The following is a 14,664-nucleotide window of genomic DNA, read 5'->3' as shown; positions in this document are numbered from 1 at the left end:
CAAAGTGAACACATTCTCCAAACATTCCACAAAGACGAAAGTTCAGACTTACAGTCTGTTCAGAGGTGAAGAAGAAGAATCTCCACTCCACAGATGGACACACAGTCCACAGAAACACTTGACCCAGTCCACAGAAACACTTACCACACAGGTGAGCTGTACTCTGCAATAAGTAAGTTTTCTACCTGTTGTGGGGGATGGACAGGTAGGAGGAGCAAAATCAAACCTTCCTTCTCTCTTGAACAGCAGTTTGCAGCCTCATCTGAACACTGATAATGATTTACAGTCAGTTTTACAGTGTCAAACAAAACTAAAATTGTGTCAAATTAGTTATTGAACTTTTAGTGGCTCAGGGTTTGAAAATGTGACTTTTTTCAGGACTGACTTGCACATGCATGTGTATGGTGTATGATGTATGACACGGCCATTGTGGGGTGGGTGGGGAGTACAGGAAGTTAGTCAACTTCTATGGGAAGTGGTGAGGGCAGAACCACTTACAACTGAATATAGTGAAGACATAAGAGATGGTGGTGGACTTTAAGTAAGAAGAACAAGCCCCTAACCTCTCCTGTCTGCACTGGGGGTGACAGATGTGGATCTTGTGGACTCATACAAGTACCTGGATTTAATTTTGGACAATAAACAAGACTGGTTCACCAACACAGAGGCCATCTACAAGAAATGCATGAGCTGGTTTTTCTTCCTGAGGAGGCTCAGGTTGTTTTATGTCTGCAAAAAACAAAAAAAATGGTGCAGATCAGTCTGTTGTGGAAAGCACCATCTTTTATGCTGTGGTGTCCTGGGGTGTGAGCATCAAAGCAAAGGATGCAAACACTGAACAAATTGATCAGGAAGGCACAATCTGTTGTTGGCTCTAAACACCCTGGAATAGGTGGTAGAGGAGAGGATGATGGCAACACTGCTGACAATTAGACAATCTTTCTCACCCCTCCACAATAAACTGAACAAGCTAAACAGCAGCTTCAGTAACAGACTCATTGAACACCACTGGTCAAAGGAACAGTACAGGAAATTCTTCCTACCTTCTGTAACCAGACTTTAAAACTCCTCTACCTCTGTCAGAATCACCATGACACACCTGGTCTAACTCTGTCACTTTTTGCACATACCCATCACATTGCAGTTGATGTGTCTTTGCACATGCTAAATATATATAGATAATGTATATATAGGAAAAATGTATATGTGTGTGTATATATTATTATGCTCTTTATAACTATTAATATTGTTATTATTAATAGTAATAAAATGATTACTTCTGTAAACATTATTGCTGTTACCTTGCGTGTGTTACCTTGTGTTACTATCATTAAGTCTGGGCGCTAATTTGTATTGTGTATAAATTTTGAACTGTACCAGGATTGGGATCTAACACATCTATCACAATAAAAATGTGGAGCCTAAAGGCAAGACACGTTTTTTAAATCATATGTTATGTAGAAAAAGGTGGTGAGATGTAAAACCAATAAAAAGTACATAAGAAACAAAATTTTAACAAAAAAGAAATAAAAGAAATGAAATATAAACAGAACAAGTTAAAACAGAATCAGGTCAAATTAAAAATAAAAAGAAGCTCCGGTGTGAAGAATTAACAGGTCTAATTAAAGTAGGCAAATATTGATTTTTTTTTTTTTTTTAACCTGATTTCAAGCAACAGGGTTTTAGCAGACTTGCAGGTTTATCAAAGTTTGCTCCCCAAACTGAACACTTCCTCTCCCTGTTTAGTCCCAACTTTGGGAACAAGAAGTGGATATGACCCTGATGACCTGAGGGTTCTGGTTGCTTCATAAGAAATCAGAAAATCCTGATTTTGGTCCTAAATTGTAGCCATCCAGCTTAGTCCTAGAAGGCCGCAATTCTGCAGGTTTTAGTTATCTCGCTGATCCAAAAACCAGTGGATTTAAATTAAACAGATCTCTTCAACAGCTTTTGTCAAAGTTAGTTCAGGTGTACTTCAGCAGGAAACATCCAAGAACTGCAGAACAGCGGCCTTCCAGGTCTTACTTTGGACACACTTGACCTAAATCAACCAGTGCAGACCAGGAGTAAAGATCCCTTAATAAAGATAGTGAAGTTAAGTTCTACGATACACTTTCCTAATCAGGACTGGATCATCAGGGTTCTGCACTAACTGCAGATGTCCGGGGAACTTTAGGTAGACTTGAAAGGACGGCGATCTCGTAGTCAAGTCTGCAAAAGATAAATGCATAAGTCTGCTGAGTCATCTGTCCTTTAATACTCAACAAGTCCTTTGAATGTAGGAGCCATAAATTTAGTTTTGATGGGGAATTATCACTGGGTGGATGGTTCGCGTTACATTGTTGTCATGGTGATGTGGAGTGGGGTCATGTGGATGGGAATCAGTGCAAGTCTGACTAGTTAAAAAGGCGTTGTCAGCCACTCACTGCAGTTTTTTTCTGAAGAGGGGGGCTGGGTAGCTGTAGTGTTTGTTAACCGTCCTAGTTCATAAATGTTATACTCTCTAAATTACATCTCACCTAGAACGTCAGGCAGTGGATGTACTTCAGATAGTCAATAAATGAGCCTACAAAATATGTGGCCTATGTGCGTCATTTGCAGAACTAACAGCACATCAAGCAAGACTGGACCCAGTCGTTTCCTCATTAGCTACTGTGGAAGTCGCTACATTAAGTGATAAAAGGCGATTTCACCTCTGTCTCAAAGGTATAGTTGTTAATCTTGCTTAGAGACATTTTTTTTTACTCTGGGTGAAGTGGTAGGAGTCGATACATTGTGTAATCACAAACAATAAGAAATATAGTTAGACCCCTCAGTTTCCTGTAAATCTGTAAAAACTCTGACCAATCAAAACGTTCGGGCCAAATTGAAGTTGTTAATTTCTTATATTTCGTAAGCTTCTTCTCCATCCTGTGATTTGGATCTGAATCAAACTCTTTGACTACTCTGGCTTTTTCAACATGGCTGTTTCTTTTGTTATGGATTCAGGATATGGATCTTGCTTTGAACTGTGGCTTACTGGATACTTCCCATCTCCCCTACACCATCATTAGTCATTATCTTCCACTTCTGACTGACTACATTACTCACCATCCCCTGTGCCTGCTCGCATCTGGAGTAAACTCCTACCTGCTCTAGCTACAACATCACAACCCTGCTGTTGCAGCTTCTTATATCATATGCTTAGTTCTTCACAAATCATCTTTAAAAGCGAGTCCCTGCTAGACATTCTTGTGTAATGAAGAGGCTTTCTTTACTGCATCTCAGTTCTTAGATATCAGCCACCACCCAGTAGGTTTCTAAACCAATTAAAACCTTTTCCTTTTCATTATCATTGGCCCTTTTCTGAGTCCAGCAAATGCAATTGTTATATAAGTGAATAAATAACTAAAAATTAAATAAATAAAACTGAATGCACCAAAGTCATTTACACAAAGAGTAAAAGTGTGAAAATGTATCCTAGTTGAGTATCTTAGTCACAGTTTAGTGTTGAAAGGATTAAATGTCTCTAGACTGGGTCCCTCTTTTTTTAAACTTTATAAAAAGCTGAACCTGAGATTTTGGGCTAGAAAATTACTCTTGCCAGCACAAATAAATCCACACCTCGTTTCTCGATGAAATCATAACATAGTCAAAACTGCACATACTGTGGTCCGACAGTCCTTATGATTGACTATTTCACCGGTTGCTGTCAGTAGCAGAGTGGCGCAGCGGAAGCGTGCTGGGCCCATAACCCAGAGGTCGATGGATCGAAACCATCCTCTGCTATGAGTTTTTGGCGCCCCCTTTTTTTCTTTTGTCTTGAATATGGTAATAACAAAATTAACATATGATAAAATATATATGGTACTAATTATAATGCAAGTTAAATAACTTATCACTTTGGAGGAAATGAGCTACAAGTTAAAACCTTCCCTAAACTACATGAAGCCACAATCTTTGCAATCATAGATGACTTTATTATGAAAACGTTATTTTAAATGATTTACATAAACTTTGAAATTATTCTGAAAGAAAAAAACAGGACTAAACCCCGGACATTTTCCTATTAAGCCGCTAGATGGCACTGTGACACTACAGACAGTAAATATTACATTCTGAGACATCTCACCGTAATGAGGGACATTGTGGTAATAATGTATAAAGCACTAGTTCATTCAATTACAGTTTCCTCAGTCTAACCATCACATTGTGTGTTTCAGAATGCCAACTGCGATAATGTAAAAGTTTCACAACATCAAGATATAAACAGTAAAGTGAGACTTTTTAAAAAGTTTTCCTCAGTAAGACTTCCATAGACGTAGCAGTTTTTCCTGGTCTTAGTGGAACAAGACACAGGCACCTTTTCCAGAATCTTATCTTCATTATCCAATATTTAATGGTCAGATTTTTAATGACAATTAAGTTGCCAAGCAATACAAAAAGCCTCCTACCATCTCTTTTCTCATGGATGGACATAAACTAAGAATGCAGGTGATTTTTATTAAATAAAACATTTAGAAAATACCTGTACTGGAGGCAGCTAGGTGGCTCTGGTGTTTTGTTTTAGCATTAGCATCTCCAACAACACAAAACGCTCACGAGTTGGAATAAATCAACTATGGTAGCTTTAGCACAAGAATGCATAGCAAAGCAATATAACTAAAGCATGACAGCCCCATAACCTAAATGTTTATGTCCTGAAGGCAAACAACTGCTGGAGTATTCAGCTTAAAAAGGGTAACCTATTTATTTTAACCCCAAATTATTTAATTCTACTGAACACAGATCAAAACACAGAGGAGATGATGTAAAGAGACAGCAGTGTCTTTATAACCCTACTAAATACAACACTATGTCTTTAAGGATGCAACAAAGTCTTTTGTAATCCTAACAGAGGGAAATGCAACTAGAAATTAAAAAGAAAAAAGTCCTTATTGAGCCTTATGCATGTTAGCTACAGATGACCTGTGATGGGTCAAGTTATTGAGGACACAACTGTTTGTCAGTATTGAAAGCTTAGAGTTCAGAGTCTCTTTACTCCTTTCCCAATAGTAGTCTCCTCCTTGATCTATATTTTCCTCCCCTGCTTTATACTCCTCCTCCTCTTCAGCTTCACTTTCTTCATCACTGCGTTCATCTTTTTCCAGCTGCAGGAAGAAAACATGCAAATAGTTTAAACCGAATGACAAACGACAGGAGCTGGTGGACTCTTGGATGATGAGTCTAAATGAGAAGTAAACAAACCAGATTTGGCTCAATCCCAGATGCAATTTGGTTAAATTAGACTCACTGCTCCTTTTAATTTCACCTCATAGATATGTTGATGCTTTGTTCTGTGGTTGTTATTGTTATTGGATGAGCTATGATGAATTTGAAATGTTCACAAGAAAAATGAGAAATAGGATTTTGGCTTATAATGAAAAAAAAAAAAAAACAAAGCTGAAAAGAAATTAAACGAGTGTCCATTTCTCACTCACCTTGCCTTTCAAGAATTTATAAACCATGCGCAGAATTAAGCCTGCCCAGAAGATGTGGAGAGCTTGCAGCACCATCAACAGGATGTTAAAAAAGTAGTAGCCAGCAAAGGGCTCAAACACCTCCATGGACAGAAGCAGGGTGGTACGAATGATTCTGTAAGTAATCAAAGAGCTGGAGTCAAGCTTCCTACAACAGGCCCACAAGTTCCTTAGGTGAAATATTAAACAGTTTATTGATTAAAAAAAGAAAAAGAAAGAAAGGTGAAAGAAAAAAAAAGGAAAAGCGTTCTTACTTGCTGGGAAAAATCACCAGTCGAGTCACAAGGAAGACCACAGCGAACACAACAAACAACGAGTCACATGTCTTCCTCCAGCCAGCGCCGTAGTTAAACATCTTGGCAGACTGCAGAATTAATTAGGATTAATGCAATGCAAGTATCAATGATTATTTAGTTCCTCATGAGCATTCGGTCTAAGCTTTTTGTAAAAAAAGAAAAAAAAGTAAACAGCTCCATGGCCATGGAGGATTAGGGAAGAATCAACACTGAAAAATAAACATGAGCCCTTCAATGTAACAGGTGCACAAATACATAGTTCAGACCAGTGCAACATTGGTTTATTTTTACCTTATATTTTCATATCTATAATTCAAGTACTGGTCAGATTTGGATGTTTACTATACAAGCATTCCTTTTGTAAAGGAAAACAAAAGGTCACATCACAGTGCTTTGTAGACATCAGGATCACAAGATCCTTCTGTGGAAGTGAGTCCTGAGGGTAAATGAGTTTTCTTAGAAAAGCCTGCAGTGCTGTTTGAACCTCTCACTTTGGTAAGACTGCAGAGGCAGCAAACTAGCTGACATGCAGAGGAAATCTGTAATGAGTCGCTGTAAAGAGGCATATTGTGTTTAGAAAGCCGTTACCTCCAGCAGGATGTCAGAGGAGTCATGAAGCAGCATGACCAAGGTGCCGATGCGAATGTAGTTGGCACAGTAGGAGAAACTGAGCAGGAAGATGGTAGCCAAATGATGAATCACTTGTTCCTTAAAATCCTGCCAAAGCAAACATATATGTTATGTGTATCTAAGATGTGAAACAAAACTAACCTTTACATGTCAGCAGAAGAATTTTAGTCTTCTAGTCACTCATTAACGTTTGGCTGAAGTTTTCCATTAAAGCAGAAGTGAAGTGAGTGAAGCATGAAATATGACCACGCTGAAGCAAACACAATTCTTTTCAAGCACTTCTCTAAAAGGGCAAACGTAACATTCATCACATGGAGGAATGTTGACAGCTTCACCTTCCTTTTGATGTCCACAGAGATCCGAAGCAGCAGAGAGCCATAAAACCCCAGCTCCAGCATGTAGTACCAGAAATGAGCTCTTTCCATGGGCTGAGGAGGAAATCAGGAGCAAAAACCCGTCAGCTGATACATAAAGGGCCGTCTAGTTTTAAAAGCAGAGGAGCAGGTCTTATAGTTTGTAGGAGTGGGTCATTCTTTCAATTCATATTTGTAATTTAATCTGTATAGAAAGTACTTTTATATAAAAGAAGGGCAGACAATATATAATAAAGCTGGAAGCTGAAAGTCAAAAGGCAGAAAGCAAAGAGATATACGGATGATTGTCTAAAACTTAAAGCAATAAAACCATAATCTTCCAATTCATTGACATTAAGCTAAATATATTAATTCTATGTTGATCAGCCCAAATTAGAGATCTGAAGATTTTCTAAACTCTAAAATACGTTGTTTTTTTTTTACATTACTCTTGTGGATTGTAACTACACAGGTAGTCCACACTGCGATAGCAACATCAGCCAGATGCTGAACATGAATCTTTCTCCTCCCCTGCAGCTGCAGCAGCCCCAGTGGCCTCATGGATAACCTCACAGCCTTTGTGGATAAGAGGGGATTGGTGCTAGATTGGATCAGCTTCGCCATCTGACCCAACCTGCTGTGACCCAAAAAATTGCAGCCTCCGTGAGTGATTGTGCTGGACTCCCTCCAAATGTAGGAATCAGACTGAAAGTTCCAGGACACATAACCATCCAGACTGATGGACTGAAACTCAGCTCGGATACGACTAAAAATGTATGTCTACAGGTTTTTGTAAAAGGAATTTTATTATATAAAGCTCATAAACACCATCTCTTTCACCTAACAGTCTGTATACAAAAAAAAGTAAGGCATGAAGCTAACAGGGAAGTTATATGTACTAGTAAATGTTTTCACCTGAACTGGATACTGCCTCCAACACTCCCTGTGGTCCCAGAACCAGGGTCTCTGACCAGACAAGGACAGAAAGATTCAACAGGAAACCACAACAAGTTGAAATGTACAAAAAGGACAACAATAATGTCCAATTTTCAGACTGCATATTTGCTTTGATTGACTCACAAATCATGTTTTTATTGTTTTGATAATCTGTGCTCACATCAATTAGGCTGGTCAATCCAGCTGTGAACGCTGTGAGGTAAAAGAAGAATCTCCATCTGGAAAACAACACGGTGTCAGACCAAACAAAGACACTTCTCTAAGTGTCTTTGCCTTTGTAGCCATAACACGTGCAACATCACCATCATTCTCATGAGGACTTCCGGTTCTGTCTGTGGATTTTGAGGTAAACCGGAAAGCTTTAGAGAAAGAAAACACTCACGCGGCTTCTCCAAACTTCTTGGTTTGACTGGGTCTGTCCTGATTCCTGCGGAGTCTGAACCAGGTCTCGATCTGTCTCTGCGTTTTGCCGCACGACATAATCAAACTTACAATTTCACTCTGGAACAAGAAGAAAAGGAGTGAATGAGAGAGGAAGAGACGGATCTCAGTTATGTCGGCAAAGTCTTTGGAAACAAGAAAGACAGGAAAGAGAAGATGATAGACAAAGGCTGTTTCCATCAGATATCACCACACCACTCTGCTGGTGTTTTTGATGTAATTTTATGTTTATTAAAACTTTGCAAACAGAAAAGAGAAATCAGAAATTAGTCTTGTGGAATCAGAAATTGAAGTAAATCCAAATGCTTTGTGATGTGATGATATACATCAGCATGGATGACTGCAGTTCATGTATTCAGATTTAGATATTCAGATATCCAAATTCAGATTAGAGAAGGGTGAAAACAATGGAGCGGAATCCGGTCCATCAGCTTTGTTTATTTGGAAAACAGAAAAAAAGATATTTGAAACATATTTTTCAGCTTTTTAATCATAACATGTCAGTACCAAGTTGTTGCAGGTCACTGAGACAGAACTGATGTAACACTGAAGGGTTATGACATTATTAAAATAAAATTCCTTTAAATAAAATATTTACTATTTTCATGAAGTATTACAGTATTAAAAAAGTTTTTTTTCCACACGTTGCAGGTTTTCTATGTTTTTATTGTTGTGAAGCACTTTGTGACCTTGTGTCTATGAAAAGCACTATATAAATAAAGTTTATCTTATCTTATCATATCGTAAAAAATTATGTGATTTCAAAAAATGTTCAGTCACTGAAGACCTAAAATACAAAAAGGTTTTTTATACTCACAAACAAAAATACAAACACAAAGTTCCTCCGTATCTTAGTATTATCTAAAAATATTCATGTGTATTTATTTCTGAGGATATTTTAAATAACTTACTAACATTTCAGGAAAAGGACTGAGTTTGTCTGGTTTCAAACACCATGTTGACGTGCAGTCAGAGACCTTTTCAGACTCACCTGCGTTGGCTGCCTGCTCCTCTGGGTGTAAAATGACTCCAGCTGCGGGGAGGGGGCAGCGATCACTTGCAATCTATTCTTCACCCCTAGACATCTGCCCATGGGTGGAGCCAAAAACCTGGGGAGTGAAAAGAAAATAGACATTTCACACAAATGATGTGGGCCGGTGTGAGTAAATGCTTTTTTTAAGCTGTAAATACTTTGCACATCAATCCAAATGACAGCTGCTTGAGTTTGTGCTCATGTATTTATTTCTTAAAAAGACATTAGACCATGTTATAACACATCACCATAAAGTACGAAACAACATTAATAACAGTTATATGACCTTCAAGCTAATCCAATGAGTTACTGGATCATGGTGATTTTTTCCTTCCTGATATTGCTACAACACAAATATTGTGAGGATGTTTTAAGTCATCACAAAGTGTGAGTAAGTGTTAGTGCAAATGATTGTGAGGTTTATTGTGCACTTGTCTGTGCTTCATTGATATATGATAAAAAGTAAAGTAAGGATTAATGCATGAACTCTCTTCCTTCATGTCTGTCTTTCTCTCCCTCACTCCCAAAGGTTTTATGTTCTGATGAAAACCATTTCTGTTCCGCTGTCCCAGTTATCTGATGATATCCCCTTACAAAGCCCTCCATGAACTGCTGTATGGCATTGCTGTCACCCACAATGTATTATCTGCTTCAGTGAAGATAAACTTTCACTTTTATCATTTCATAAACTGGCCTTTTTCCAACTGAGACGACAACAGATCCCCCACTGTAAGGCCTGCGCCCCAACCCTGACTCTCCTAAGGTTTCCAGACCAAAGAGTTCAGGTGCACTGTACCTCTCAAAGACATAGCGCAGGGCGACAAAGCCCAGAGCGAGGGGCAGAGCTATGAAGAGGTCCTGAGGTAGTGGGCGCTCAGAGTTGGCCAGCTGCTCCATGTCTTTCCAGGTCACACCAGGAGGAAGCCAGTAGTCCTGCCTCCAAAAGTCTGGCAGCAGGTCCATTTTTTTTCTGAGGATGGACAAAGACAAGGGATGAAGGAGTGAAAGTGCTGAGCAGCAACAGAAGTCAGCCTGGCACGCGCAACCTGGAGGCTGGTTTGCTTTGATAGGAGGTATCAGAGGCCACCTCTCCTGCGCACAAGCTCAGGTAGGGTGTCACGTGTGGGGACAGGAACAATGCTGTTATGGCACATTAGAAACATGCTGACAAGTTTATCCACAACTGTTTTTTGACATTTACTAGAAATAGCAGCTTTCTCCATCTCAAATGCAAAATGTCATCCAAAAACCAATCTCAGAGATTTACTCCCATCCCACAGTGATCAAAAGGCAGCCTTGAAAACACAAGCAATAAATGATAAATAACAGCATACACAAGGATTTGGCATATTCTAAACAAAGTGCGGCGGAGCTGCTGGACTAGAGTGGATTCATCTCCTCCGCGAGGAGGCACGAGCCCTGCAGCAGAAACATACCTCTCAACAGCTCTGAGGCAACGATGTTGTGGTCAATCCGACGAACAGAGGCGCAGAAATACGCTAAAAACAGAGGAAAGGCTGCGAGGATGCGCCTGCGTGCCGCTGTATCCTGACGACGACAGCAGGAGCGCCGAGCCGCGCGAGAGCACCAGTTAAGCTGGGCAACGTAACCGGAAGTTGTTTGCACAGTTTCCAACATAAAGCAGCAGATGACTTGAGTGATTCGTGTCAGTTTTACCGTCCACAAATTTCCTAATGAAGTGAGACTACAGCAACATGTGAAGCAGGAAATATCTGGAAGAGTTAGAGATATTCAAGCCATGTTTCTTCAGCAGCTAAAGCACAGTGATGCTTTATTATGAAGACTTCCGGTGAGGGCCGTCCTTCATCTAATTTCTGTTACATTTCTGTAATGGGCTTTGGGTTGCATTTTATGTTATTGGATCATTTTATCAGAAAATTTCAAGTATATATTTACATAATTTATCAATAATTTTTTTTATTAATTGGGTGGTCAATGGGATGTTCACTTTTTAGTGGTACTGCTACTAATTCATGTATATTTTAAACATGACCCCTGCTACTCAGGACTTTTATTTATATATAAATTTGAATCTATACATTAGAAGCCAAAACTATTGAAAACTATCAGTTACACATGTTGTATTTCATTCCCTTATCAATTGCAGATTATCCTCATAACAAAACTTCTCTGGATTACTACTTTCTAGAAAAGCAGCTCAAAGTGTCCAGGTAGACACGCCTCTTTCACTGTTTACATAGTCTACCTGTGAAACCTCCTATCCCAAAAAAATATGTCTGCTATCCCTGAATGATCTGCTTTAATACAACTTTAATTGTCACACACAGCTTTAAAACACTGACTTGCTTCTTCCTCACTCAGACAATACACAGATTGACTCATCCCTTATACCTCCACTCTCATTCAGCTGACAACAATTAACCTGCTTATCTTCCTGGGCTAATAGATAACATCACTTCTTTTATTTGACTGGGCTCATCTTTTCAGTCTTGGATGTTAGTGTTACACAGCTGTGGGTGCTATGTGTCAAGATGAGGTGTAAATTCTGCTCACATGACTGTCTGTTCTTGGGAACTGTAAAACAAGTTAAGATTTTAAGACAAACAATGATTTACATATATCTGGGTGTGAACTGCACTGTGCCTGTGTGTATACTTGCATTTCTCATGTTGTAGAAAAACATTTGCTCACAGACTGTTCGAGTAAGCTTGCATCTTCAGGAAGATGCTTTTATTGTGGCCATTAGAACAGCAGTATTTGACCTTGATTTTGTCCACCCCGAAGAGAAAGAGCACAGGTGATTCGCTGCTGAGATATCAGATGTCAAATATATGAAAATCAGTCACTCATATCAACTGAGCCTTCAGCTCGTCTGAGGTCATGTTTTTTTTTTTTTTTTTCTGTGATCCAGCTTTATTTGCATATGTGTGTGCATGCTTTTGTGTGCACACAGCATGTGAAGAGCTGAAAGGAACTGAATGTCTTTTGTGTTGTGTTGTCAGGGAAGTAACTAGTCAGCACTCAGTGAAGCAAAATTTGTCCTATTAAATGGCAGACTAATGAGGAGGGGGTGCTATGCTGTGCTTCCAACCATCCAACGAACTGTGAGCTGTGGAGGGGTGATTTAGTGCAGTTAATGGAGTCTGGCTGCTCGCTTTGTGTAAACTGTGGCCTCATACATACTTCTATATAGATGTCTTCAGTCACCACTTATTATTTTAATATATGAGCAGGAAAACGGAAAATAGGTGCATCTATTTATTGAAACGTGCAAATAGAAGTGGAAACACACTACAGAAAGGCTTTTTTTTTGTTTTGTTTTTTTTGTTATTCCTGGAATTAGTCTTCAGAAAAAGGTTTCCAGGCTTTTTCAAAGCTGCTTTAATAAAATAGACATTTGGGTCTTGGGGAGAATTCATTACTTCATGAAACTTGTTGCTACTGATTTTCAGTCTTTTTTTTGGTCCTTTTCCTAACCTCACCTTTTTTCCCCTGTTCCCTTTTTCTTAACAATGGCTTCTATATCTGCACAGATATCTCAGGTCCATCACAGAGAGACAAACAACCATGCACACTCACAATCCCTCCAAAGGGACTATTTAAAATAACCAGGTAACCTAACATGCATGTCTTTGGAAGGAAGCTGGAGTACGTGGATAAAAACCACGCATACATGAGTAGAACATGCCAACTGCACACAGGAAGGTTACTGCTTGAGCCAGCGACCTTCTTGCTGTAAGGCCACAGTAATAACCATCCTCTCATTTTAGCAGATTAATTTCTGATACTGGAAAACAACATGAACATGAGCATCTTGATTTATTCACTTTTTCAGCCATGATGTTTACACACGTCCTGTAACAAGTTAGTCCTGGTCACAGTTAACTTATTAACAAAAGTACAATAATGACGTCTGCACATGGAGCGTGAAGACCAACGCTATCACTCTGATTTGCATGGATGTCTGCACCAAAGCCAGTTGTCACTCCTCAGGTTAAGATATTGATATTAAGCTTAATATGGATGTTTAACTTTATTATATTCTCTCATGATGGATGAGAGGAAACCTTGGGTACCCAATCTTTCATCACAATGATCCATCCCCTGAGCAACAGATCTGTCTTCCCCAAATTTCCCAACGTGGTTGTATTTTAAATGTTTTTTTGTTTTTTTTTGTTGTTTTTTTTTTTTATATGAATTTCCTGTAATTACAGAAACTGAATAAAACATCAATTTCCTCCATTGTTCACTTATCAGTCAGTTAATTTTTCGTAATTGTAATAAAATCCTCTCACTAGTGGATTAAATGTGTTTTGCCCCAAACCCTTTTCTAATATGAATCATCATGAGGAAGAAGCACACTTGAGTACTTGTTGTTCTCAAAGTTTCCAGAAGAGGTCGCAGTGATTCATATAGAAAAAGAGGGATTTCTGAATTCTGAATGAATAAGAGCTGAAATGAAGAAATATGGAGGCAAACTTACACTCTTCCAAGCTGCTGCGTACATGTTTGTCATCCTGTTAAGTGGAGTGTATGGCAGAATCTGGGGTTTCACATTGTGGGAGCTGACCCTCATAAATTACCTTAAAGTGTTTCTTTAAGAGCCCCCAGTTGATCGTTTGTCTTATCGGAATTGATCTGAATCTTGCTACTATTGATTGTCGGACAGTAGTGAGCGTCACCATGTGCATTAGCAGAGATGTGTTTGTGTGAGTTTTAGCAGGGATGCTCTGCAGGTCAATAAATTCATTAGATTTTCTGAACACAGGAGAAGAAAAAGCATTTATTCAATAAAAACAGAAAGCTGTTTGAAAAACATATTAGGAAAATATCTACTTTTTTTATGCATGCAAGTTTACTTTTGTCAGGTTGGATCACCAAGCAGCAGAATATCAATGCTAGTGTCTAAAAGTTTCCTTTCAGTCGTACTCTAAAGGACTTTACAATGATAATAAGAGCAGAAGCACTAAAAGAGGTTACAACCAGAGCAGAAACATTATTAGTATGGAATAAAAACCAGATTCACTCATTTTCTTGCAGGCACTGCAAAACAGATTTGGCTGGTGCACTGAATGGAGCTTAAAGGCCAAGCAGATTAAGGGGAAGGCATTGGTGTACACTCAGTACATAATCGTAAGTTAATGTGGTTGGTTCACTTTCAGAGCTATGGCCCTCCACATGAAGCCACCTAAGCCTCTTAAAGGGACATTGACATATAATACCCCCCAAACTGAATATGCTTTAATAGCGGTTATGCTTTGTAAAAAAAAAAAAAGACACAAATCACTGAAGTTCAATTTGTAGGATAGCTAGATCACATTACAAACCACATAAATTTTAATCAAAATCACATTAAGAACACATGAAAAACATCACTTTCTGTGAAATGATATATTTATATGTGTGTTATTGAATAGTCTAATATCCTTGAGAATGACCTGTAACAGTGTTTCCTGCAGAGGAGGCAGCAGCTG

The 14,664-nt window shown here is 38.8% G+C and overlaps 1 protein-coding gene across 1 annotated transcript; it reads right to left on the bottom strand.

Annotated features, from left to right (window-relative positions):
- Window positions 1-4,913: 4,913 nt before the first annotated feature.
- Window positions 4,914-10,171, bottom strand: LOC306758774 (ceramide synthase 2-like; the record flags this gene model as incomplete). The annotated part of the gene is made up of 10 exons (XM_079244161.1): window positions 4,914-5,129; window positions 5,460-5,613; window positions 5,753-5,862; window positions 6,383-6,511; window positions 6,760-6,852; window positions 7,693-7,743; window positions 7,895-7,952; window positions 8,117-8,235; window positions 9,167-9,284; window positions 10,005-10,171. 10 exons carry the CDS (start codon window positions 10,169-10,171, stop codon window positions 4,914-4,916), a joined length of 1,215 nt encoding a protein of 404 aa, XP_079100287.1.
- Between the last annotated feature and the right edge of the window lie 4,493 nt (window positions 10,172-14,664).

Source organism: Telmatherina bonti (genome assembly GCF_933228915.1).
Source record: "Telmatherina bonti genome assembly, chromosome: 7".
In the NCBI taxonomy this organism is placed as follows: Eukaryota; Metazoa; Chordata; class Actinopteri; order Atheriniformes; family Telmatherinidae; genus Telmatherina; species Telmatherina bonti.
The sequence above is the reverse complement of the archived record's forward strand: the minus strand, read 5'-3'. Positions and strand labels throughout refer to the sequence as shown.